The following is a 26,326-nucleotide window of genomic DNA, read 5'->3' on the forward strand; positions in this document are numbered from 1 at the left end:
GCATCACTGCAATCGTTCAAGCCACTGCTGGTGGAAGGACTTCCGCGAGAGGAAAAGTGCCTCTACATGGTATTTGGCCTACTCTTCCACGCCGGGCCAGTTATCTTAGAAGAGCTGGTAGCACTCACACAATACGACACTTAGGCTTTATACAGAGCGACCTATTATTATTATTACATATACCCACTTATTTCTAATGACTCAGTTTCTTCTCAGCAGGTGATTGACTATAGTAAAAGTGACGGCTCTGTATCTTACAGAGGAGCATTGATGTAATCGGTGCATTGATTTAATAAGTGTAATGAGATTGGGGTGATGTGGTGGCGCATTGGTTAGTGCACTGCACTATGAACCCAGCGGCTTGGGTTCGATTGGCTGCCACAGCGAACATTCGTGCGAGTGATATCAGAACCAGTCCTGGTATGCCCTCCACCCCTGCAAAAAAAACTTGCACTTGCCAGCGTGGTGAAGTATGGTTAAAAATACCTCCCAGCAGTTAACAAACTGCTGTAATAATCTATGTATGCTGAAGTTATTCCGCATCGTACGTAGTCAACCGTGCTTATCATAGGTGCGGTGCAAGGACAACAAACTAAACACCAACCTTAACAATATTGAGATAGGTGGAAGACATGTAATGGCTGTTTCATTTCTCCACGTTGTTTCAGTGGGGTAACCAGTGGGTGACCTTCTCAAATCCCCCCCCCCCACCTCTGTTCACCCAGCAGTATAAACGCTACGGCACAGGTCGCTCGGCAGGTCGCTAGCTAACCTGTGAAACAGCAGACCAAATGCCCTCTACAGAGTTCGCTTCAGTGGAGGCCCTTCCGCCAGCAGTGACGCAAGCCAAGCAATTGCAGGGCTGCATCTTGACCTACATAAGTGGATCACGCTGTATACGCGCGTGCCTCTTGGCTTGAGATTGGTGGCATGCAGGTTGATGCTTTGAAATACAATCTTGTTTTTAACTCTATCATTTCTATTATATTTTTTTAGTAGGGCATCTATAAGTGGATCACCCTGTATATATATACACGCGTGCCTATTGGCTTGCTACAGCCTCTAGGCAAAGGCAAATCCCAGAAGACCTGTACAGCACTCAACGTGTGCAGGCAACCGTGGCTCAGGCTTATTATTTTGGGCGCTCGGTGGCCACGGCGCGTGGCATGTGATGACCTCGTCTTCACGCAGCCTCCCAAGTGTCTGGGGGAGATATTTGTTTTTCTCTTCACCATCCGCATGGTTCAAGGTTCCTTGAAGACACCGCGCGTGATGCGGCTGCCTCCCCCCCCCCCCCCTTTTTATATGGGCAACAACAACAACAACAAAAATCCCACGCAAAAGATCAACTCAACCCGAGGGCTTGACACGTGAGCACGGCGAATTGAAACGTGCACGCGTACCCTGTTAAATGTACGGAGGTAAAATTGATTGCGCGTGCATGTAATAGTAAGGGGCAAAGGTGCAGCCCCGCAATTGCTTGCTCAGGACACTGCTGGTGGAAGGGCATACCACGCGAGGTTAGATTTCGAGAGCCCCCTAACTCTAAGAGGGTATTTGGCCGATTATTCCACGTTGGTCAGATTCTCAGAATCAGAATCTTTGTTTACGCTGGAGGAATCCGATAAGCTCTTTTCCACAGGTGTCCAGTTGCAAAAACACGATAGGAATGAAAAGTATAGAGGAAAGGAAGGTAAATTACAAAAAAATATATACAAATAAAACTAAACTATATTTTTTAACCAGGTAAAGCCCACTTACTAGTAGCTTATTTTTCAGAAGCGACCTAGCCACAAATGATAGCTCAACGGAGTGGTTTATCATGATGTCTTGGACGAGGTAAGAGTACCAGAAACGTTATTCCACCCCACGTGACCCGCCGATGTACCAATAATTTATACTGCTGGGTGGACAGAGGTGGGGCAAATGAAGAAAGTTTACGGTCGAACCGGCAATGTACTCACCATTGCACCTCGATAATGTCCACATTTGAAAAAAATATTATTCAACTAATCTATATATTTTTTATTTCACCAGGTAAAACCGACCTGGCCACAAATGATAACTCAACGAAGTGGCTTATCACGTGGAAATTTATAGCAGCCAAATGTTCAAAGCGCATGTTTTTAAGTGTGGAGGGAAACAACAGGAGGACCTGGAGAAAATCCACGCGACCACGGGAAGAACATGCAAACTCCAAATATACAGGTGTCAGGGTCGGGAGCAAACCCACGATCTCCTGGATACCAGGCGAGGCAGATAACATCTCGCCACCGTGACACCCCAAGTACTCCGTGAATAGTAGTTGTTGCAAAAAGCTGCTTTGGAAATATAGATGATCTGGTATGAGGTTTTTTTTAAGTCACATAGATTTCCTGTATATTTCCTGTATGTTGCTCGTCAACTCCTGTTTACAACCATTGGCAGAAATGCCACGTGCCTATGGCAGTGATGACTGAATTCGTGATACAACCACACTGTTAGTCTCCCACAAAGTGATACTAATGTAATCGCCTGCAGGGGAATGAATGATGGGAAGAGTCAACGCCTGCCAGGGATTTGACTCCGCCCATTTAAGATTGCGAGCCACGCCCCCAGTGCCTTTAGTCGCCTTTCATTCTTAACCTTGCATCTCCAGCCTCACTCATCAGAGTGCCCTTGAATGAACCACTACAAATGTCTTACATTAGCAATGGTCCCTGCCGTCATCGGCTACGATTAATCCAATGCTGGGTGAAGGGCTTGCCCAAGCTCCTGCCATCCCTCACATTCCCTGCGATTGTAATCAATCTGGGACAAAGATCCTGCCCCACCACCCCGTATAGCCTGTGACAGTCTGTTGAGGCAAGTGTTGTTATTGAGTAGCAGCTATTAACGATTTGAATTCTGTCTTTGCCCTGCTGCGTCTGCTCTCTGATCCACGTGTTCCTGCCACAGACGAGTGAAACTGGAGATGTGCCCTCCCCCCCCTACCCCCATGCAACTCCTGTGTGTTTTTTAGCTAGCCGGAACTCTCTCCAATGTGTTTGTGGGTGTTGTTGGACAATGATGTCCGACGTTTCGCTGCACGTGCTGGGGGCTTTTTCAGCAACGGAATTCAATTCCTGGAGAAACTAAACTGAACTTTGTCTCTATTTTACCAGGTAAGGCTCACTGAGCTATATTGAGCTCTTTTTCAGAAGCGACTTGGCTACAAATGATATTTTAGGAAGCCGCTGGAGCTACGGACTTTTAAATCAAGATTGAAAACTAATTTCTTTATTTGTGTTTAGTTTGTTGTTTGGTGTCCTTCCCCGGCACCTCCGATTAGCACAGTTGGCTAGGTACGATGCGAAGAAATTCAGCATACAATCAAATACATCCAACGAAGTGGCTTATCGTGTGGAAATTTACAGCAGCCAAATCCTCTAAACGCGTGATGTTGATTCTAAACGTGGAGGGGAAAACAAACTGAGAAAAGGGACCCTGAGAAAAATCCACGCGACCCCGGGGAGAGAGAGACATGCAAACTCCAAATATGCAACGGGCGTCAGGGTCGGGATCGAGCTCACGAACCTCTTGCATACCAGGCAAAATAGTTAACATCTCGATTTAAAGCTTTCGTTACTGCAGGGATTCATCTTCTTGATTCTTTCGGTAAAGTCACGTAGAATGGAAATAATAACATAATAAAAATAAAACATCATGTCTTTATGGAAATAATAAAAGAAAAAAAAAGAAAACATAATATTAATATTTTTATAATTTTATTATTTCCATTCTACGCGACTTTACCGAAAGAACCAAGAAGATAGTTAACATCTTTTCGCCACCGGCGTGGAGCGAAGCATCGTTACATCAGCGGTAGTATGAACGTCAACACACCACGGGGATGAAAGCCATCCACAGTTGGCTGAAGGCCATTCCGTGACTTGGCACAGAAGAGGGCGCTAGATATCTGCTTGTGAAATCACAAAACGTGTGCTCAAATGCCACCTTCGGCTGGAAAGACGCTGTACATCACGCTGGGTACCAGCAGCGGATTATCGCAATTAATACATAAAAGATCGCGTTGGCAGTGACATACATACGAGTACTTTACGAATACCAAACAATACTCACCACGTCCATCATTGCCACTCCCTTACAGCGAACAAAAATGCACAAGGCTGCCAGCATAGCATGGGCAACTTGAGCTGTGAACAATTTGAGCCGTGGTGAATTAATTTGTGATTCCCAGCCGCCGGATAATACAAGTGGTGAGTGATATTGCGACTGAATCGGTCACGGATGCCCGCCCGCCCACCCTTCACAAATCCGCACTAACCAGCGTGGTGAAGTATGGTCAATGATCCCCCCACGATTAGCACGGTGCTAGGAGGCATTCAGTTACGAGTGGATTGAGAAAGAGCACTACATTATAGGAGTACGGAGTTATTCCGAATTGATATGTTTATAAAAAATTCCGTGTCCAAAAAAACATCTAAGACCTACTTAGGTGGTCACGTTAATTTGCTTAAAAGTTCAGAAAATGTTTCTGAGAAAATAATGTATGAACCCAAATCAGTCATTGAGCCACGTGTCTGAATTATAAGAGACATTGGTGGAAGGCTCAGGGGAAACAGAGGAGCATGTGTGTACAATATCCCATTCGCGCTGGATCCAGGACACCTGAGCGAGCAGTTTCGCAATGCTTTGGCTTCACGCCACCGAATCGCTTGCGTGTGAACGTCGATGGGAGCAGTTGCTAACCGTTATCCCCACCGGTTGCTTTTACATGGGAGACAGATTCCTCTTTCAAGCAATCTCCAGAAACAAATTTGGTTACGCAACTGATGGGCCAGTTGCGAAACCTGCCTTTTTAAACCGTAAAAAAAAGATATATGCCGTAATCTCGCTATCCGATTGGGGTTACGTAACCCCCCTTTTCAGATTGAATTCTTCACGGCACTTTTAACGAGGACCACTACCACCACCACCACCGAGTCACCGATGCTGCGTGCATCTCCTCTGCTGACACCCCGCTAGAGAGACACCGCTGACCTAGGAGGGTGAGAGGAGGAGTGCTCAATGGACGGTCGGTGTGACGCGCTAAGCAGAGGGCGTTATTCTCATCATTGTTGGTGTTACTATCGTGGCCAGGGGCAACGGCGTACGCTGCAGAGAGAGAGGAGGGAGGGGGGGATTAGATTTTTTGTTATATATTTGAAACAGAATCGAATGGATTTTCGCATCCTGTGCATTTGCGATATAGGGCAGGTGTATTGACAGCTCACGTGACCTTTCCTATTAACCTTGATATTTATTCGGCCTGTCAATGTTCTGCCCTCCAGCATGAGCGGCCTGTGCCCTTGCCTACTTGACATGCACGGAAAGGGGCAGTTGATATTTATCTGGGGTGTTTATTTTTTTTTGTATTAAGGTTTCCGTGTTTACTTCTTCCACACTTGGTGTTTGGGATTTTCTGTGAAGTGTATTAATATTTTAACCTTTAAAAAAAGAAAAACAGGCTACTGGTCTCAGTGGTTTCGTCACCAAGTTATAAATAAGAGCTGTCTATCGAGAAATCCATTTTGTAAAATGACTGTTCTGGATCTGGGGCAAGAAAACGCTAAGATAATATTACACACACACACGAGCTGAGCTATACCTCGCGTGTGACGTTCTAACGAAGCAACGTAGCTCAATAACTGATTTGGGTCACAATCTATATACAGATATAGTGTACGAATTATTTTGCAATACCGCTGCACTTGGAAGTGATGCACAAGCACAAATACTCGAACAGAACAACACTACGCGACGTTTTGGGTAATGGCCCTACTTCATGTTCAATGCATAAGGGCAATTCTAGGTTTCTAATATACTGTATAATAATTCGTTTTCCTTTTATTGACGAGCCTGTTGCGTTTTTTTGTCACTTATATGGTGTTGCGTCGTCGGATCGACGGGATATTGGAGGCTTGAGGAGGCCTCCATCGAGTCTGGCCGATGACAACCATGATGACGATGACGACTATGATGATGATGATAACCATGATGATGATGATGACCATGATGATGACGACCATGATGACGATGACGACTATGATGATGATGACGACTATTATGATGATTATTATGATGATGATGACCATGATAATGATAAACCATGATGATGATGACAACCATGATGATGTCCATGATGATGATGATGACGACGACGATGATGACCATGATGATGATGACCATGATGATGATAAACCACGATGATGATGACAACCATGATGATGTCCATAATGACCATGATGATGACGACGACGACGATCATGATGACAATAATGATGATGCACACGCACGGAATGGGATTCAAATGTCACCACAAAATGATATTGAAAATTGCAATCAACACACAATACAGGGTCGGTATAACCTTGGCTCCTGCTATAAATCTAACCGACCCCGTGATCCCAACGCAAGCAATAAACCAATCTAGCTACAAAACCGACCTGAATACGGAATAACCAGCTCGTCATTAGTCAGAGTACACACGTGTCTAAATAGTCATTCGTAGGCTGGTCAAGTTTTCCGTTATTGTTTTCCCATTTTTTTTCGTTTGCTATAGATAATGACCATTATTATGATAGGTTGGGGAAAACTATCCGTGGGCAAAAACCGTGAGATGTAAGGGCGCAATGGTATTGCCACTGCTGTGCCGAGTGTTGTTGATTGACACGGGGTGGTGCATGGTATTCGCACACGGATATAAGCAGCAGCAACAGCTTGGCCCTCTGGCAGGGAACACTCTCTGCGTGGCCACGCCACCCAGAGGCAATGCTTGTCACGGCACCACGCCCGTGGCTCGTGATTTCCAATAATTTCCAAACGCAGTTAGGAGGCTAATGAACATGCAAACGTTTCAGCCATTCTCAATCACCATTGGATGAATGCCTCCCCATGACCATACTTCACCAATCTGAGCGGTGCGGATTGAAGAGGAGGAGGGTGTTGGGGAGGAATGTTTCTGATAGCACTCGCCACTGATGTTATCCGTGGCCCGGGAATCGAACTCGTCTGGACGGAATCAATTGCCCGGCGCGCTAATCACTGTTATCACTGCTCCACCAACGCAATTGCGTGTCTCGTAACACATTTAGAAAGCAAAACACTCCCCGGGGTCGACGGTTCCACTCACCCGAGTGCATTTAAATACATTTAACGAACGTGCATTGCAATCGCTTTGTCGCGCAGTAGAAATCAACAATGGAGCAGCGGCGTGACGGAGTGACGCAGCGATTAGGGGGCACTGCGCTACGAACCGAGCGACCCGAGTTCTATTCTCGCCCACGGCGAACATCAGCGGCGAGCGATATCTCTCAACCTATCCACGCCCTTGTTTACCAACCCGCACTGACCAGCGTGGTGAAGTATGGTCAAACAACACCTCACCCTCCCCCCACATACCTATGGTTGACGTTTTTTTTTTATAAATTAACATTTTATCTAGATTGAGGTCACACGCGATGGACATTAATCAGCGTGTCGAGTGCCCTACACGCATCCGTCTCTGCCTGACCTCTCCCTCTCTCTCTCTCTCCTGTCGAATGTGTTTGTCGTTTTATCTCTCGTCTCGATTCGTGCTGAGCAGCTGAAACGCTCCCGAGACCCCGCGCGATGCCATCGCAACACGCGCCTTCCAAAGGCGAGGCAGCCGATTGTTTGACACGTGACAAAGACACCGATCCATTGTTCTTCAACGCCGTTGACGTAACGGCACGTGCAATCCGCTCGACACAATCGCGGTGGCGAACGCAGCAATAATAATATAATAATGTTTAATTCCCCCCCCCCCCCTCTCTCGGCTGTAAACACTGAATCACCACCCTCAATTCCCTCGATGAACGGACTACGTTGCCACCCCCGTGCCTCTGCAGAGCGCCGCTGTCATCATCATCATTATATAACACAGCTGATGGCGATGGTAGTGATGGCGATGATCGTGTACACAATGTAAATGGCACCGAGCAGATGATTTTTGGTTGCAAACTCCTGGCTAATGCATTATTGAGTGACATTGCGATGGGAGTAGCGCAACAGCCTCAAATGACATCAAAACAACTCAACACGTTCGTCAATAACACTGTCGCTTTAAAAAAGTAAGGGCAACAACATAATAGTGAACGTTTCGGGCAATGTGCCTTCGTTCGTTGCACGCACACGGCTAGTAACGCGTGGAACGCACCCGCATGCATTGCGTGCATTGCTCACACGTGCAATGACGAGCACCCAGGTTCCTACGATTCAACACAATGGCAATATGCTGTAGTTATTATTTAATTTGCAATAAATTTTGCACGTTGCAATTAATTAAAAAAAACAATCCAGCGTGTTTGTGTACGTAGCCATACGTAGCAGCTATGTAAATGCGTGCATGCACATCCTGTGCAATGCAGCGCTGTGTGTGTGTATGCATATGGACACAGTCGTAACCCACGGCAACAGGTACCAGCTATGAAATCAGGGAGAAATTGCTGGCAAGACGGCGACAGCCAACGCTGAGCTTGATGCCGAACAAGCGCGTACACATGTGTGCGCCATGGAAAGACTCGAGAACGGACGGACGCACGAATGAATGAGTCGATGAATGAAGAGCCAATGTGAGTGGGTGCATAAGGGAATGAATGAGTGCGAGATGAGAGAGAGAGAGAGAATGTAGCAGCACAACGCAGTGCAAGTCACCCATCCGCGCGTTCTCGCGGTTGCCGTGTCGACTGCGCCTCGCCCGTTTTGCACCTGAGGTTCGTGTTTATCGTTTCGGATTCATCTCTGCGCGATTCAAGTCCGTCCGAATGAATGCGTAACTCGTTATGCTGACAGGGATCGCCTCGCACGTTGTCCAGAAAGTGCCAAGTGGTGCTATATATATCAAAAATTAAAACGCTGTTGCAATTCAAAGTGAATCTTACGATACAATAATGGCGATGCTGATGGTGATGGGACACGGTGTAACGGCGGTGATTGCACAAGCACTCGCCTCTCCGGCTCCACGCCTCGCTTGCTCCAGCTCTCGAAAGAAGTCCTCCAGCTCCTTACCCTCGATGTACCCGTTCCCTGTCGCACGAGCAGCAGCAGCAGCAGCAGCGAAAACAACAGCCGGCGTTTTGCGTGGTCAAACCACAGAGCGAGCAACTCTCTGCCCTCAGAAATACCCATGTGTGCAAGACACACGTGCACACACACACACACGCACACGCGCGCGCAAAACAGTCTCCGTGCAATTAACCGCACCGCCTGCGACCAATGCAAACAACGAGCATGCACATCGATGCACCGTGCACAAACCAAAAAAACGACAGCCTTAAGTTAAGTCTTAACGCCAATGCACTTATGTCAGATTCTGGCATTGCTTACGCATCGCGTTGTTGTTACAAAGTGCACGCGTCGTCTAAAAAAGGGGACACGCGCGCACATTGCAACGCGCGCGACACCCGCGCGCGCGCGCGCGCTGAGCGAGACACAAAGCGCGTCGCTTGCGCGTTTTCGCAGCAACAACAACAACAAACAGAGAAGCATCGTCGCTTCGATGAAGAATTCCCCCTTTTTACCATCGTTGTCGTAAAATTCCCAGATCTTCATCAGATCGTCGGCGGAGATGCGCGGCTGCTGCAGGATCGCCACCCTCGCCGCTGCGTCACTCATCGCTGCTTTTCTTTCGGGGTTCGGCGTGAGAGAGCGTGAGAGTGTGATCGAGAGGGAAGGCTGGTCGATGTCTTCTCGACGGCCCCGGTGTGTTGTAGATCTCTGTTTCTTGCCTCTCTGTTATTATCTCTCTCTCTTTCTGCTGCTGGTATCTCTCTGCGTCTCTGAGTGTCTGCGTCTCTGCACGAAGACGAACGAGTTCTGGGGAGCGCACGGAGCCTAGGAAGGTTTAAAATTGTATAAAAGCGCTAAAAACGTGCGCTCTTGCCGTCGTTCACGACTGCTACGGGGAGAGGCGTAAAGGGCTCGCACGCCGCGAACAGAGACGCGGAACAAGACGAGGAGGCTGTCTGAGCTCCTCCTGTGACTGAGCGCACGGAGAGAAGGTGGTGGTGGTGGGGGGGGGGGGGACACGAACGGAGTCAGACGCGAGCAGCAGTCACCTGTTGCGAGCTCTCTGCACTGTGGGCTGCGCGACCGCGTTTACGCGCAATATTTGAACTAGCGGCCAGGGCAGGAGGCGAATAGCGGTTGGGGTCTTTTTTTAAATTTGATTTCATTTACTTGCGAGGCTATGCGGTCGTTTATTTATCTATATACAACACGTCTCTACTCGCGTTCCAACACGCGCGTGCGTCTCTCGCCCTGCGCTCCACTCGTTCTGGTTGGATCCCCGTTGCTGCCGCATTTATACCCAGTGGCGGGATCAAAGGGGAGACTTAGTTTGTAATTATTTTATTTATTTTTTTCCGACAGGTAAGCGAGTTTTCCTGCAAAGGCGAAATTCGAAACCGATTTAATTATTCACGAGCGAGGAAGCGTGTGAGCGCCTGCAACAAAAAAAAAACCCCAAGACGAACTGAGAGGTGGTGGTTGGTTGATTGGTGGTGGTATATGATGGTGGTGGTGGTGGTGATGATGATGATGATGGTTGGATGAGTGAGTGGGTGGGTTGGTGGATTTTTGAGTGGGTGCGTTAGTGAGTGGGTGTAATGGTTTGCGAGTGGATGTGTTCGTGGGTGAGCGCGTGGGCGAATGAGTGGACGAGTTGGTGATTGGATGCATTGGTGAGTGAGTGGATGCGTTGGCGAGTGAGTGTAAGAGTTTGTGAGTGGATGCGTCTGTCAATGAGTGCATTGGTGAGTGAGTACATGAGTTGGTGAGTGGACGCGTTTGTGAGTGAGTGAATGCGTTGGTGAGTGAGTGGGTTGGATGGGGCGTCGGTGAGTGAATGGGTGGCTGCGTTGTTGGTAGAAGCATTGGTGAGCGGGTAAGTGCGTTGGTGAGTGGATGCGCTGGTGAGTGAGTTGATGCGTTGGCGCATGTATGGTGTTCGTTGGTGAGTGGAAGCCCTGGTGAGTGGCGGGGGGGGTAGCGTTGCGTTGGTTGGTGAGTGCCACGAGATGATCTCGCGAGGGTGAATCGTACGCAGCTGTCCCCGGGGTCTCGATGCGAGACGTTTTTTGCTTTTTGAAACAACGCGAGTGCCACACTTGGCTCCTCGCACGCCCGCACCTCCGATGAGCGCGGTTGGCTACGTACGGTGCGAAAGAAGTTCCGACATGCATACACACACGAGGGCAGCATGGGGGCAGCATTCCGGGGAGAGAGGATCTCGCGGGCGCGCCTCTGTGAGGTCCACAGCTGGTGGTGCGTGTTCACGCAACATTGCGGTGCCGTGAGAGATGGCGACGGTTTCAGAGGTGATGCGTTCGTCCAGCGGTGGATTGAGCGTGGCCGGTGACGACGCTGATGATGACCACGTCCAAATGGCATCGTACCAGACGGCCGCAGGCAACGCCGTTCGCGCCGCGCCTCTTTTTCGAGTCGATTTGCGCGCGTGAGTAAACTGTTGTGATCAAGTGCATCAATGGGTTAAATTAATACCTAAAAAGCGTGTGAATGAACTGTTGTCCTTAAACAAGGTTGGTCGGAGTCCACTGTGTTTTTTTTTGTAAGCAGAGGGATTGACTGATGGGGGGTTTTTTTCATTCGATTTTGGAACACTCATGTTTGGGTTGAGTAGTGGTGCAGCGGTTGGCGCAACGCGCTCTGAAACCAGCCACCTGAGTTCGAATCCCGGTCACGGCTATCATCAGTGGCAAGTGATATTGGGAGACGACGCGCCAACTGCGAAACTTTCCTCGTCAACTCACATTGACCAGCGTGGTGAAGTATGGTCAAACAACTCAAATAGCCGACCCGGCATGGGTGGCCCTTCATCCAGCAGTGGATTTACACAGGACTGTGCATTATCTAACACTATACTATTTAAAAAAGAAGTTTTGCTGGCTGGCTGGATGGAGGGACGGACGGACTGTCACGTCCAAAGGATGTGCATGCTACTAGTGTGTACATATATCTACGTCCACCGTGTTAAATAATTTAATTTAGTAACTGCACTTTTTATCAACTGCTCGATTAAGCACCCCCCCCCCCCCCCATAGTCACGGAGCGGCCAGCCAAGAATGGCTTCGACTTCACTCGCCGCCGATGTTATCCGTGGCCAGTATTCAAACTCGGACAGCCGAGTTCATTCATACATTGAAGACGAGTGAGCAAACCGCTGGGCCACTTGCTCGGCTGGCCACATTGTGAAACCAGTGTCATGTTTGTCCTAAATGCCACCGGCACACAGCAGCAGGCTGTGGTCGTTCTTAACAAACAGCACCGCGTGCTGGTTAACGTCCCATTCACACAGCAGACGGCGCACTTGTGTGAGTGCAGAGAGAGAGAGAGGTGGATGGGAATCGAACCCGTGGAAAATGTCAGAGCGGTAAGCCGACTCGCCACTAGAGGTGGCTGCGACATCCGTTAGAGTGGGTTTCTGTATTTTTTTAAGGAGAAGATGTTGCACGAAGAAGAAGAAGACGACACGATGCAGGCAGCGATGAGAAGGGACTATTTGGACACGCATGTTTTAATGGACAACAACGTGGAAGAATACAAAGTGTGGTTGTTCGAAAAAAAAGTGGAAGGAACCCGAAAGAGAGGAAGAACGAACAGAGGATGGCTTGACGACGACGACGACGACAAAAGGGATTGGTGGCAGAAATATGTGGCCACGACTTGAACGTATTGGCACAAAGTTGAAACAAATGACGAAATGTGCAGTGGACACATACGGACTAACTTGCTCCATGGTTCGTGCTGATGATAATGATGAGAAGATGGCATCTAACTGCTGCCATCATCATCATCATCCGCCCTGATCAATCCACTGCTGGACGAAGCCCCGCCGTAAGCCGTAGCCATCTCTGCCGATCCTGCGATGTCATTTAATCCACTTAAATGTCTGCTGCACGGACGCCAAATTCATTGCTTTATCCCCACGCGGGACGCCCTCTCGGATGCGTTCCGTTCCTTAATCGCCACGACTAACTCCTGTACATTCTAATGATGTCGCAGACGGGCTAGAGAGCTGACACTTGGTACAAATACCGTCGAGCCTATATACTTAACGATTTGTTTTTCGATAAGAGCGCCTTCCCATACGCCAGGCTGTCTCAAAGCGCTCAGCATCTTACCAGCTCAACGTCTCAACATATCATCTCAACAGTTCAACATCTCATCTCAACATCTCAACATCTCATCTCAACATGTCAACATCTCATCTCAGCATCTCATCTCAGCATCTCAACATCTCATCTCATCTCAACATCTCAACATCTCATCTCAGCATCTCATCTCAACATCTCAAACTTCTCATCTCAGCATCTCAACATCTCAGAATCTCATCTCAGCATCTCATCTCAGCATCTCAACATTCTCATCTCAGAATCTCAACATCTCAGAATCTCATCTCAGCATCTCATCTCAGCATCTCAACATCTCATCTCAACATCTCAACACCTCATCGTAACATCTCAACATCTCAGAATCTCATCTCAGCATCTCATCTCAACATCTCAACATTTTCATCTCAGCATCTCAACATCTCAAAATCTCATCTCAGCATCTCATCTCAGCATCTCAACATCTCATCTCAACATCTCAACACCTCATCTCAACATCTCATCTCAACATCTCAACATCTCAGAATCTCATCTCAGCATCCCATCTCAACATCTCAATACCTCATCTCAACATCTCAACATCTCATCTCAACATCTCAACATTTCAAACATCTCAACATCTCATCTCAACATCTCAATACCTCATCTCAACATCTCACCATCTCATCTCAACATCTCAACATTTCAAACATCTCAACATCTCATCTCAACATCTCAATACCTCATCTCAACATCTCAACATCTCATCTCAACACCTCAACATTTCAAACATCTCATCTCAATGCATTGAAGAGGGGCACCGCGTGTGACAGCTGTCCCTGTGCGACACAAGGTGACTCAGCACCTTGACGGCTATCTGTCTGCCGGCAGGGGATCATGACTGCTGCTATGTATAATGTCCATTGAATACCGTGCGGGTAATTTTAGAATTTGCCATATTTTTGACCCCACTTTATAACGAGAACGATCAAACAGAATTTTTCTAATTTGGGCTCCCAACAATGTCGGCTGCAAGGTTCATGGCTTTCCTTCATGGGGTAGGGTCACGGTGAAGGTCTACGTGGCTTTGAGTCCCGTGCTAAACACACACACACGTGTGTGTGTGCATATACGATCCCAATCAACAGTGAAGCAAGTACATAATTCGCATTTCGTGGAGTGTGACGCTAAAGCCGACGGAAAGCGAGTGAAGCCACCTGTGATGTACATATGCAATTGGGGCTCAACATCAGCCGGGCATGTCTGTGTTGGCAACACGGAATATATTTTACCACCCGGAACACCACATCAAGTATACATCTCCCAATGGCTGTGGCTGCCTGTCGCGTGTTCACTGAAGTCTACCGTCGACTCGATGAATAATAAGTTGGAATTTAAGCCGGGCATCTAATGTGTTCACGCCGTTTGCACGTGATAGTGTAGCTCACGGGCAAATGCTTCGAACACGTAGCACAAACACGAAGAGAAGGAGCGATTAAATGAGTTTGTGTGCAGTTGCTATAGGTGGATGATTAACATCGCAGGATAAGTGTGAGTGGCGGTGGCTGTGAGAAGACCTTCATACAACGGTGGATTGACCAATGGCTAATTGCGATACATTAGACGGCATGCGCTCAGCAGATATGGGCGCGCCCTATTCTTCACAGCTGGCGAATGGAAATTAGAGCAGTGGAATGGTGGAATATAATCGCCTGCTGAGCACGTTGTTTCTGGCCGTCAGTGGCGAGCGATATCTGAACTGGCCGTTTTGCTGGGTTCCCCACTTCACCAACTTGAAACGCGGTCACGATCAGGGTACGGCGTCGGGAGGTCTTCATCCAGCGGTGGAGTTGGCAAAAAAGGGGGCTGTAAGTCTTGAGGGCAGTTGACATCCTGCCCGAGCGCGTGGAGTGCCACGAGAGAGGGAGGGAAGTCGGTGAGATGAAAGTCGTGAGTGGGCATTGTAACAACAACAAAATAATAGCGCTAATTACTCACACAGAAGAGCCACAGCGAGACTTTATTCTAACTCGCCTGTAGACGTGAGTAGGCACGCGATTGAGTAGCCACAGCTACAGCGAGAGGGTATACTGGATGCGGTGTGCCGGTTGCGAAAATATTAGTCGGTTCTGATTAACATGTGCGGACGCTTCAATCGCTTTTTGATGACTTCAGCGTCACGCTCAACGGGAAGTGAATTCGCTTTCTGGAGGGTCCCACAACGCGTGGCCTAAATCGCTGAGAGTCGGGGATTCACGTGGGCGCAGGGAACAGGAGAATATCCGTTGGGCATATGAGGGGGTGACCCTCAGCGCTGCCATCTCCTGGCCACGGTATTTTATGAACGAACTAATTCAGTTTTATCGCTGCAACGAGTCAGCGAAATGGAATGGGAACTGGTTTTCACAGACGGTGGAAATCAGACGGTGAGCACTACCACACGGCACTCACTGCGCCGCTGTAATGGGGACGTTAAAGACTCGAAAAGCATCGCAGCTTGACGTTGGCCCTCGCACTCCGGTGACACGGAGCTGTTCTGGATTTTCTGTTTGCACATAGTCACTTTAAGATGTTTTCTTGTTCATGTTTTTGTTTTTTGTTTGTTGCGGTTGCACCCGATTCAAGAGCCGAATGGCTCACAGGGCTATACATTTTAAATGAACTTTGAACTTTGTTGGAGGCGAGGGTTGGTGAATCATGCGCGCAGCTTTGTGAAACTGGCAAACTCCAGTTGGGTTTTGAGGTCGCCATCAGATGGCGGTACGACAAATGGGTTCGGTAATGTACTTTGTCTTGTTAATCCTGCTACTCCAGTTTCTTTTACGAAGCATTTAAGTGAATTGAAACAAGTCAGAGTGATGTTTTCCTGCATCAAATGAGCATTGAGTCGGTTCTCATTTCCCGGCTACAGCCCATGAGACGGTGGTGGAAATTCGACATTCCTATGGCGGGGGCGATCCGGTCTCGCCGGACGACCGCTGTTAAAAGTCTCCACAAATTGGTACAGTGCTCACTTTTATAATTCGCAATCGGAAGCGATGGGGTACAAATGTCAAGGCGCGAATTGCATTTTGTGAAAATTACCTTTTGCTGCACGTGATTACGAACTGATGAGCTACACCTGCAAAATTATCTCCCTTGCCAAGTCAGTAATTTTAGTCTTGTCTATTAAAGAAGTATTTTCGTATACAACCATCTGATGCGTTTTTGGATTTGAACTGCGTGTTGTTCGGCATGATGTCCGACGTTTCGCTACATGCGCGGCGCGATTTATTTTCTCCGGAACTCAATTCGGTTCCCGGACGAGTAAGGGGGGGGGGGGGCATTCCGTTGCTGAAGAAGCTTCAGCACCACCGTTAACACCTTACACGGTAGCATTTTCATCTGCGTCCCTCCTGGAAAATTAGTGACATTGCAAATTGCCACTTGACGCGGCATTTGTTGATTCACGTCAATACGGGCGGAGCGGTGTCACGGAGTTGTTTTTCTTCTTGCGAACTCTCCACTATGAACCCAGCGACTCGAGTTCAATCCCCAGGACCGGCTAACGACAGTGGTGAGTGATATCTGAACCGGTCCTGAGCGCTCCATCTCCAAAAAGCCCAAACCCACCCCTTTCACCCAGCAGTGAGTTTACAAAGGGCTGGCGGCAGTTAGACGTGCGCCTGTGTAACAGCTACATCAGGTGACCCACAGCTCTAGAGGACACCTGCTTGGTCAAATCCTCGCCATCCGCGGCTTAAGCGCGCCGCCACCGACTTAGTGGACACACGAACAGGATGGGTTCACTTAATAATTGATGGGTTTATATTTAATAACGCACCCGTTGTCGTGGTTGTGCTTTGTCGAAGAAGCACGAGCAATAACGGGGTTTTTAACGAGTGCGCTTGCTGTACAGCCATGCAAAACGATAAGCCGTGGGAAGTGATTGCAACGTTTAAACATTTTGTCGTGAAATTAGCCACCGATTCAAAACTCGGGTGCTTCAAAGGCTTACACGCGCAAATCAACACAGCTCTCACACACGCGCACGAGTATGTGAACACAACGACACGCACACACGCACACGCACACACGCACACGCACAGACTCTTGCACGTGAAAATAAAAACAACCGCCACTCGCCACGAAGTGTCGGTGACGTCCCCACGGCGCCTGTGCCAGGCTAGGTTCACTTTGATGTATCGTGAGAACAAGACCATCAAGACAAAGATCCCCCGTATAGCCTGAACAGACTTTTGGGGCAAGTGCTGTAAGCGAGCACCTATGAAGGCCAGAACGGCACACGAGGGGGTGAGGTGGCCAAGACCACGCCCGACCGCCTTTGTCTCCCGAGTGGCGATGTTTACACACCGCACCAGGTACTCATTTGAAGCTGAGTCGACCTATGGGAGGTTTCAGGATCGGTTCAGATACTCGTCACTGATGCATGGCCGTGGGCGGGAATCGAACTCGGGTCGCCAGGTTCGTAGCGCAGGGCGCTAACCACCACACAACCGCTCCAGCACACAGACATACATACATGCATGCGAATATATGTATTAACACAGCACGCGCACACACATATACACTCGTGCAACATACATACAGCCTTTAACAGACTGTTGAGGAAACGTGTTGTTAGCGAGCACCTATTAAGGCCACCACAGTACATGAAAGGAGTAGTGTGGTTGTCTCTGTCTCCCCAGTGGCGACGTATTTACGCACCGCACCAGGTACTCATTTGAGGCTGAGTCGACCTACGAGAAGCCCAGGACCGGTTCTAATATTCACCAAACTTTATTGTTCGTGAGCGGGAATCGCTGGGTTCGTAGCGCAGTGCGCTAACCACTGCTGCACCGCTGCCCCTATGAGCACAACACAGACACGCGGATGCTTCGGGAAATAATGAGATACCGAGTGAAGGATTTTGACTGAAATTGGAACGGCGTAATGAGACGCCGCGTTCGAGTCGCTGCAACTCACGAACTCTCTCTCTCTCTCGAAAGTAATGAACACGAATTACAATAATAATAATAACAATGTTTAGTTTTATATAGCGTCATTCATACACATTGCATCTCACAGCGCTGTACAATGTATAACCCTCGGAGGCGGGTACAACCACAGCGAGCCTGCGCCAACAATTGCCCGGGTTCTGCGGTCCTCGCTATATCAAGATGTTTTAGGCCAATTAACGAGTGCTTGGAGTACACGTGGTAGGAAACCGGAACGGCCAGATTTAGCCCACGCGTGCGAAGGGGCTCTGTGCCATACAAATGGAATAAGACGGAGATTCGTCCACATTTGTTGTGCCTCCTTCTGGAAGAGCCAGGGTACGGTCACCTCGTCCCCCACGGGAATGGAGCGTCTCATCATTTGTGCGATCCACCAAACCTCTCGGCCTGCCTCCACGGTGTTGTGGCGAGCGCTGGCGCAGCGGTGAGCCCGCCGCCTCCGAGTTTGATTCCCCGGCTCACGATCACAAAACAGCGGCGAACATTTGAACCCCGTCCTGGGCTTTCCCCCCTCGGTCCACCCGCTCCTCCGATTAGCACGGTCGGCGAAGTACGGCGAGGAAGAAGTTCAACATACGTACCGCACGAACGATCGGTGTATTGAATGTGCGCGTGTGGTGCGGATGCGTCGATATTGACGTTCGGGAGACAAAGGCGGCCGGGCGTGGTGCTGGCCACCCACCCCCTTCGCGGGACGTGCCGGCCTTCACCGGTGCTCGCTAACAACACTTGCCCCAACGGTCTGTCAGAGGCTATACGGGGGATCTTTGTCGTTGCAGATGCTGACGAGCGACTGGAGCACGAAGCCGTGTCGTCCACGTGGACAGCAGCAGTGCGTGCGTGGTGGACAGAGTGCGTGGTGGACGGAGTGCGTGGTGGACGGAGTGCGTGGTGGACAGAGTGCGTGGTGGACGGAGTGCGTGGTGGATGGAGTGTGTGGTGGACAGAGTGCGTGGTGGACGGAGTGCGTGGTGGACAGAGTGCGTGGTGGACAGAGTGCGTGGTGGACGGAGTGCGTGGTGGACAGAGTGCGTGGTGGACGGAGTGCGTGGTGGATGGAGTGTGTGGTGGACAGAGTGCGTGGTGGACGGAGTGCGTGGTGGACAGAGTGCGTGGTGGACAGAGTGCGTGGTGGACGGAGTGCGTGGTGGACGGAGTGCGTGGTGGACGGAGTGCGTGGTGGACAGAGTGCGTGGTGGACAGAGTGCGTGGTGGACACGAGGAGTAAGGCGTGGGCACAATGTGTGACCTGTGTATGCATGTATGTTGAACTTCTTTCGCACCGTACGTAGCCAGCCGTGCAGATCGGAGATGCGGGGGAAGGGTAACAACACGTCTCTGGGCAATGTTAGTCTATGGGCAATGTTAGTCTATGGGCAATGTTAGTCTATGGGCAATGTTAGTCTATGGGCAATGTTAGTCTATGGGCAATGTTAGTCTATGTGCAATGTTAGTCTATGGGCAATGTTAGTCTATGGGCAATGTTAGTCTATGGGCAATGTTAGTCTATGGGCAATGTTAGTCTATGGGCAATGTTAGTCTATGGGTAATGTTAGTCTCTGGGCAATGTTAGTCTATGGGCAATGTTAGTCTATGTGCAATGTTAGTCTATGGGCAATGTTAGTCTATGGGCAATGTTAGTCTATGGGCAATGTTAGTCTATGGGCAATGTTAGTCTATGGGCAATGTTAGTCTATGGGTAATGTTAGTCTATGTGCAATGTTAGTCTCTGGGCAATGTTAGTCTATGGGCAATGTTAGTCTATGTGCAATGTTAGTCTATGGGCAATGTTAGTCTATGGGCAATGTTAGTCTATGGGCAATGTTAGTCTATGGGCAATGTTAGTCTATGGGCAATGTTAGTCTATGGGCAATGTTAGTCTATGGGTAATGTTAGTCTCTGGGCAATGTTAGTCTATGGGCAATGTTAGTCTATGTGCAATGTTAGTCTATGGGCAATGTTAGTCTATGGGCAATGTTAGTCTATGGGCAATGTTAGTCTATGGGCAATGTTAGTCTATGTGCAATGTTAGTCTCTGGGCAATGTTAGTCTATGGGCAATGTTAGTCTATGTGCAATGTTAGTCTATGGGCAATGTTAGTCTCTGGGCAATGTTAGTCTATGGGCAATGTTAGTCTATGTGCAATGTTAGTCTATGGGCAATGTTAGTCTATGGGTAATGTTAGTCTATGTGCAATGTTAGTCTCTGGGCAATGTTAGTCTATGGGCAATGTTAGTCTATGTGCAATGTTAGTCTATGGGCAATGTTAGTCTATGGGTAATGTTAGTCTATGTGCAATGTTAGTCTATGGGCAATGTTAGTCTATGGGTAATGTTAGTCTATGTCGCAATGTTAGTCTATGGGTAATGTTAGTCTATGGGTAATGTTAGTCTATGGGTAATGTTAGTCTATGGGCAATGTTGGTCTATGGGTAATGTTAGTCTATGTGCAATGTTAGTCTATGGGCAATGTTAGTCTATGGGCAATGTTAGTCTATGGGCAATGTTAGTCTATGGGTAATGTTAGTCTATGGGTAATGTTAGTCTATGGGCAATGTTAGTCTATGGGTAATGTTAGTCTATGTGCAATGTTAGTCTATGGGCAATGTTAGTCTATGGGCAATGTTAGTCTATGTGCAATGTTAGTCTATGGGTAATGTTAGTCTATGGGCAATGTTAGTCTATGGGCAATGTTAGTCTATGGGTAATGTTAGTCTGTGTGCAATGTTAGTCTATGGGCAATGTTAGTCTATGGGCAATGTTAGTCTATGGGTAATGTTAGTCTATGTGCAATGTTAGTCTATGGGCAATGTTAGTCTATGGGTAATGTTAGTCAATGGGCAATGTTAGTCTATGGGTAATGTTAGTCTATGTGCAATGTTAGTCTATGGGCAATGTTAGTCTATGGGTAATGTTAGTCTATGTGCAATGTTAGTCTATGGGTAATGTTAGTCTATGGGCAATGTTGGTCTATGGGTAATGTTAGTCTATGGGTAATGTTAGTCTATGGGCAATGTTAGTCTATGGGTAATGTTAGTCTATGTGCAATGTTAGTCTATGGGTAATGTTAGTCTATGGGCAATGTTAGTCTATGGGTAATGTTAGTCTATGTGCAATGTTAGTCTATGGGTAATGTTAGTCTATGGGTAATGTTAGTCTATGTGCAATGTTAGTCTATGGGCAATGTTAGTCTATGTGCAATGTTAGTCTATGGGTAATGTTAGTCTATGGGTAATGTTCGTCTATGGGCAATGTTAGTCTATGGGTAATGTTAGTCTATGTGCAATGTTAGTCTATGGGCAATGTTAGTCTATGGGAAATGTTAGTCTATGTGCAATGTTAGTCTATGGGCAATGTTAGTCTATGGGTAATGTTAGTCTATGTGCAATGTCAGTCTATGGGTAATGTTAGTCTATGGGCAATGTTAGTCTATGGGCAATGTTAGTCTACGTGCAATGTTAGTCTATGGGCAATGTTAGTCTATGGACAATGTTAGTCTATGGGCAATGTTAGTCTTTGGGCAATGTCAGTCTATGGGCAATGTTAGTCTATGGACAATATTAGTCTATGGGCAATGTTAGTCTTTGGGCAATGTCAGTCTATGGGCAATGTCAGTCTATGGGCAATGTCATTCTTCTGTGGGCACAATGTGCGCTGTGTAGGCACGGTGCATGATGCATGAGCATGGCGTGAAGTGTCATTCATTATTGATTTTGTTACGTGCAGATCGCGTGGTGTATGTGTGTGTCGTACACCCTCCTCCACCCGGACACGGCCGAAAAAATAACTGCACGTTATACAAACCCCGCCAGTTTAGTTTTTGTTGTTGTATTGATCGCATCCGCTGCGGAAATCCGGATGCTGGTTACAGTGGTGGTTTAAATACAGCAACCATCAGAGAAGCGTCAGCGGCGAATGGCTGAATGTGTTGCGGGTTGCTCGCCGTGCTCCGCTCAAGAGCAAATCCGCAGTTGGAGGGGATTTGTTTGTTCGCGAACACACATTTTTATTTGTTCGGCTGCGTCGGGTGGAGTAAGGTGGCCGAAGCGACATTGCCATTGGACACACATGGCGATCGCATGGAAGAGAGCAATTACCAATCGTAAACACGTGTCGCTAAAGTCGCCATCAGGCGCTGAAGTTGTGTGTTGCAGTGTGTGTGCGTGTGGTAGAGCGGGGAGCGGTAGTGCACTGGGGAGACAAAGGCGGTCGGGCGTGGTGCTGGCTACCCACCCCCTCGTGTACCGTTCTGGCCTTCATAGGTGCTCGCTAACAGCACTTAAGGCTATACGGGGGATCTTTGTCTTTGTGTGTGATAGAGGGGAGCGGTGGTGCAGCAGTTAGCGCTACGCTGCGCTACGAAATCCGGCGACCCGGGTTCGATTCCCGCATCACGGCCAACACCAACAGTGACGATTATCTCAACCGGTCCTGGGCATCCCCTAGGTCGACTCAGCCTCAAATTAATACCTGGGGCGATGCGTAAATATCGGCACTGGGAGACAAAGGCGGCCGGCGTGGTGTTGGCCACCCACCCCCTCGTGTGCCGTGCCGGCCTTCAGAGGTGCACTTGCCCCGACAGTCTTTTAAGGCTACACAGGGGACCTTTGTCTTTGATGTGAACACGAAAGAGTGCTGTAGACACGAGGCCAGGTCTCGACAACAACAACTACAATGCGGGCAACATTGTTGCAACGTTGTCCCGTGGACACGGGACTCCGCGTAGACACGATGCGAAGTGCTGATGCATGGTGCGTGCGTGCGGTGCGTGCGGTGCGTGCGGTGCGTGCGTGCGGTGCGTGCGTGCGGTGCGTGCGGTGCGTGCGGTGCGTGCGGTGCGTGCGTGCGGTGCGTGCGTGCGGTGCGTGCGGTGCGTGCGTGCGGTGCGTGCGGTGCGTGCGTGCCGTGCGGTGCGTGCGTGCGGTGCGTGCGGTGCGTGCGTGCCGTGCGTGCGGTGCGTGCGTGCGGTGCGTGCGGTGCGTGCGTGCGGTGCGTGCGGTGCGGTGCGTGCGGTGCGTGCGGTGTGAACACGGCAGTGTAACGGACACCGAGAGCAATGTGGTTGTTGTTGTTGACACCCCGGAGTCGTCTCGACACGGGGGTCAAGTCCAGACACGAGGAGTGATATGAACAAGGCGTGCAACAACAACAACACGTGTGTTGTTGTGAACACGGCGCGCCCGGTGTGTGCACGCGTGAGTGGTGTGTGGACACCGGGTCAAGTGTGGGGGACGACGCGCGATGGGATCCAGACACCGAGGTCAACACGAGGTGCACAGTTAAGAACCCAGGTGTCGGTGTGTGGGGAGTGATGAGTGGACACGGGGAGTGATGATGTGTGGACACGGGGAGTGAGTATGTGTGGACACGAGGAGTGATGAGTGGACACGCAGAGTGGTGAGTGGACACGGGGAGTGGTGATGAGTGGACACGGGGAGTGGTGATGAGTGGACACGGGGAGTGATGAGTGGACACGGAGAGTGGTGATGTGTGGACACGGGGAGTGGTGATGTGTGGACACGGGGAGTGATGAGTGGACACGGAGAGTGGTGATGTGTGGACACGGGGAGTGATGTGTGGACACGGGGAGTGATGAGTGGACACGGGGAGTGGTGATGAGTGGACACGGGGAGTGATGAGTGCACACGGGGAGTGATGAGTGGACATGGGGAGTGATGATGAGTGTACACGGGGAGTGATGAGTGGACATGGGGAGTGATGATGAGTGTACACGGGGAGTGATGAGTGGACATGGGGAGTGATGATGAGTGTACACGGGGAGTGATGAGTGGACACGCTGCCGAGTGTGCGCGTGTCGCTATGTCCACACACGCACGCGTTACCGTCGTGGTCATAGTGGCTCCAGATGGTGATGAACTGAGATGCGGTGATCTCAGCCTGCTGCAGGACCTTCAACTCGGGCTTGCTCATTGCTTGACTGATTGAATTAAAACTAAAATGGAAAATCAAGCTTCAAGCGCCTTTGCCTCGAGGTATTTAATGTGTACGTGGGTCTCCTGATTTGTCAAAGAGTTAAACTTTTTTTTACTGTATATAAATTAATATACTTTTAAAAGCAGGCTTCCTAAAGCATTCCTCCCTGGACTGATTGCCTGAATGCTCAGATTCGAGAGAAAGTCCATGGGATTATCATTAAATTTCCAGCGCGCATGCGCGTGCGCTCGTTTTTTCGTTTATTTAACAACTCTCTCTCTCTCTCCCCCATTTATCTCCCTCCATCTCTCTCCTTATCTCCTCCCCCCCACCTCCACCGCCCTCGTTCCTCTCTCTCTCAATCTGTCTGTCCGTCGTCCTTTCCTCCCGATGCAATGCGCTCTCCACACAAGCGCGCAAGAGCATGATTCAGAACGGTACTTTTCCACGTTCGCCCCCGCAAGTCCACGCTGCCAAAGGGGCACCTCGCCGCTGAATTTGGCTCACGGTTCATCCGGGGGGGTCACATCGGGCAACTTCGCTCGAGTGCTGTTAAATAAATTAAACGAATTCAATGAGTCGGCGGGGAAGGCGCTGCACGCGACAAGGAAGGACCATTTCCCAAAACGCCACCTCCCTGTGCGTTCTCCTCTCTATGGCAGCGGTAACGACGCATTTGTTGAGACTCGTGGCACCAGGACTCAGGGGTCAGAGACTCTAGCCGGCATGGTTGCGATCCTGGGTTAAAATCCAGGCAAGCTGCTTGTGGTTCAACCGGGTTCCAAAACGTAGTGAGTTTTATGGTCTCAGTCCACTTACTGGTCACCAAAATGTATAATAACAATAACAACAACAACAACAGTTATGTAATAATAACTTCAACTTGTACCGTGCTGCACAGTGCTCGCTCACACTCGAAGAGAGAGAGAGAACGACCGCTGCCAGCACGAATACCGCTCTTGTTTTTCCACGTGCGTGCGTGCGTGTGCGTGTGTAGGGCAGGCGGGCGATCTGTGTGAGCTCGGGGTTTGGTGTGAGCCCAACTTTTCCGCGCGAATTGATCAGACAAAGCGAAGGATGCCCTCGCGTACAGAGATTTTTGTTCAGGTTCCGCACAACGCCCTTTAATGTGTCAATTGAAGCCTCGGTGAGCCTTGAGACTCATTTTTCCTGGAGGATCCTGCGACACTGGGATGTTTGGCACAATCCTACAAAGCAGTTGTTGTTTTTTTTATCATGGGAGAGGAAATCGAAGCACCTAGAAAACCCCCACCACACTCAAATCTCCACACAGATCGATTTAAGAATTCATCGCTGTACTTCCCCGTCCTACCCACCTTCTTGGTTAGAGAGATCATACTGTTAATTCACTAAAATATTTCTTGCTCATACTTTAGTCGTGTTTAGCTTGAGGTTAGAGGCATTACACTACGCGTATAACTAAGGTTATGTTTTAAATCACATTTCACGTCTAAGACAGTTGAGACCCAATGAAAATGCTTTGTGATGTCACCCCTTACATGGAATGATTGGACTAGTACTGTTGAAGATTGCCTCTTGCTATTGGCATAGCGTATGAGTGAATAATACGAAACCATGATAATTTTTTGCTATGACCAAATCACCCAAAATGCACCTGCCAGACGTCATGTCTAAGAGGATAAGCAGAGTTGAGTCGTGAATTTTCGCTGGGCACTATTATTTTCCTGTTACATCCCAATGCAGGGTCCTGCTGAAAAGTCTTATGCCTAAAGTGAAGCTTTCCCAGGTAAACAATAATAATATTACTGTATTGTGACGTATGACTGAGTTGCCTTAACAGAGGCCCACGCCTGCATGCAGGCATCATACACATTTACACAATTAGACTTCACAGGGATCAAACCCAGTTCGGAGGAACTTTCAAATCCAGCTGGCTTCACGTCTCGCTGTGTACGCTCCATCCAGTTCCTCTTCATTTCATGGATGAAGATCAATGCCCCTTCGGCTGCCGCAACGAGCACGTGACTGCGGTGTGTGCGCACGTGCCCACGTGCCTATCGAAGTCGTTAATAAATCGTTGCAATAATTACGCCTGCAGCTTTAAGTTCTCGCATGATGGCACTTTGAGTTCATATTATTGCTCTGTGCGCCGCGTATCACGCCGCGGGGGCGATGTTGAGAAACAATTTCCACCTTGTGGACTTGGCTTGGGCTCCGGACTAGTCCTTGAGTCCTTTCATCGCTGACATTCAGTTCTTATTGT

General features: G+C 48.9%; 1 protein-coding gene across 2 annotated transcripts in view; it reads right to left on the reverse strand.

Annotated features, from left to right (window-relative positions):
• Positions 1–24,142, reverse strand: part of CALB2 (calbindin 2) — a 42,830-nt gene extending 18,688 nt beyond the window's left edge. The window contains exons 1-2 of one of the 2 annotated variants that reach the window (XM_078601927.1): positions 9,564–9,996; positions 8,993–9,069 (exon numbers count right to left, since the gene is read on the reverse strand). In XM_078601927.1, coding sequence (XP_078458053.1) covers positions 8,993–9,069; positions 9,564–9,657 — 171 coding nt within the window. In that variant the 5' untranslated portion in view covers positions 9,658–9,996. Of the gene's footprint in view, positions 1–8,992; positions 9,070–9,563; positions 9,997–23,990 lie in introns of those variants that run through there. The other variant, XM_078601929.1, reaches the window with a different exon arrangement.
• Between the last annotated feature and the right edge of the window lie 2,184 nt (positions 24,143–26,326).

Source organism: Lampetra planeri, chromosome 17 (assembly GCF_965212315.1).
Source record: "Lampetra planeri chromosome 17, kcLamPlan1.2.h2, whole genome shotgun sequence".
NCBI classification, from domain to species: Eukaryota; Metazoa; Chordata; class Hyperoartia; order Petromyzontiformes; family Petromyzontidae; genus Lampetra; species Lampetra planeri.